At 49.2% G+C, this 1,355-nt stretch overlaps 1 protein-coding gene across 1 annotated transcript; it reads left to right on the top strand.

The window, feature by feature from the left end:
* The first annotated feature begins 418 nt into the window (after positions 1-418).
* On the top strand, positions 419-1,234 carry LOC125503304 (carcinine transporter-like). The gene is made up of 3 exons (XM_048663378.1): positions 419-712; positions 777-955; positions 1,007-1,234. The coding sequence occupies exons 2-3, from the start codon at positions 810-812 to the stop codon at positions 1,194-1,196; spliced, it is 336 nt and encodes a 111-aa protein (XP_048519335.1). The 5' UTR covers positions 419-712; positions 777-809; the 3' UTR covers positions 1,197-1,234.
* The last annotated feature ends 121 nt before the right edge of the window (positions 1,235-1,355 follow it).

The following is a 1,355-nucleotide window of genomic DNA, read 5'->3' as shown; positions in this document are numbered from 1 at the left end:
GCTTAAACCACAACAAAAAATCAGCATTCAGTGCGATCTCAATGAAAATTTCTCAGTTCTAGGATGCAAACGTTCACTCCCGCACGTAAAATCTTCAAGTACGCACTTGCCCCCGTTTAGAAGTTACGACTTTTTTACGGAGAGCGCGTCTTTGGCTGGAATCTTTTATTTTTAGACTCGCGCTTAAACAGCAGCAAAAAATCAACATTTAGTGCGATTTCAATGAAAATTTCTCAGTTCTAAGATGCAAACGTTCACTGCCGCAAGGAACATTTTCAAGTGCACACTGGCGCCAGTTTAGAAGTTACAATTTTTTTAAAATACGGTTTTTAGGTTTTGACTGATTTTTTTCCTTTACTGTCTACTCACAAAAGGTTTATTTTGTAGAGTTTCACTTAATAAATGACTTATAACTCACGAACCGATGAGTTATATCTCTTTAACTCAGAGAGCGGCAATGACTCAATAGTGCTACCCAGGCCTACCACCTGTCTCTTCCTTCTCCTCTTGACTCACAAGACTGCTTTTAGAGAACGACCAGACCACGCTGGTGCTCTTCCTGGTGTCGAAATCGGCCATCTCCGCCTCCTTCTTCATCATCTACCCCTTTGCGGGCGAATTGTACCCCACAGCGATTCGGGGCTTGGGGATAGGAGCCTCCGCCTATATAGCCGGTCTCGGCCTGATCATCATCCCCTTTGTCACCTACTTGGTAACTCACTCGAAAAACTACACCCTGGGGTTGAGGGATTAGTCTAACAGTCTCTCCTTGCCAGGGCTCCGATGTCCTGGTTCTCCCCATCATCATAATGGGCATCATCTCCGTGCTGGGGGGACTGTGCGGCCTGCGACTCCCCGAAACCCTCCACCACCGCCTGCCGCAGACCATGGAGGAGGGCGAGGAGTTTGGCAAGGACTTCGAGTGGAGCGACTGTCTTCGCTGCAGGCCTCCTAAGTATGCGGCCCTAGAAGGAGGCTGAGGACTACTTGGTGTGTTGCATTGCAGGCCGAGCGTCGCCCTGAGCGGCTCCTACGAGGACTTGGAGATGAGCGACGTGAAGCCGGGGGATGAGGAGCAGCTCGAGGAGAGTCCGGAGCCGCGGCGCATCTCCATGAGGAGGCTGGCGCGTCAACAGAGCGTGATGGATACGCAGAAAACGGCCGATGGGACCATGAACATGACCTACTGGTTTTGAGGCTCTTAGATTCGAATAAACAAGGGTTTTCCACTTGAGTTAGTGGTTTTTTTGGGGCAGAGGGTTTGAGGGTACGCAAGGTAATTGAGTTTAATGGTTTTTTTGAGCTCAGTGTATAGTTTTCGACCTACGAAGCTCCGAGTTTCACACACTTAGGTG

The sequence above is a fragment of the Dendroctonus ponderosae genome, unplaced genomic scaffold (genome assembly GCF_020466585.1).
Source record: "Dendroctonus ponderosae isolate FM_Combo_2020 unplaced genomic scaffold, Dpon_F_20191213v2 Dpon_F_20191213_1835, whole genome shotgun sequence".
Classification (NCBI taxonomy): domain Eukaryota; kingdom Metazoa; phylum Arthropoda; class Insecta; order Coleoptera; family Curculionidae; genus Dendroctonus; species Dendroctonus ponderosae.
This window is presented reverse-complemented; position numbering and strand designations above follow the sequence as displayed.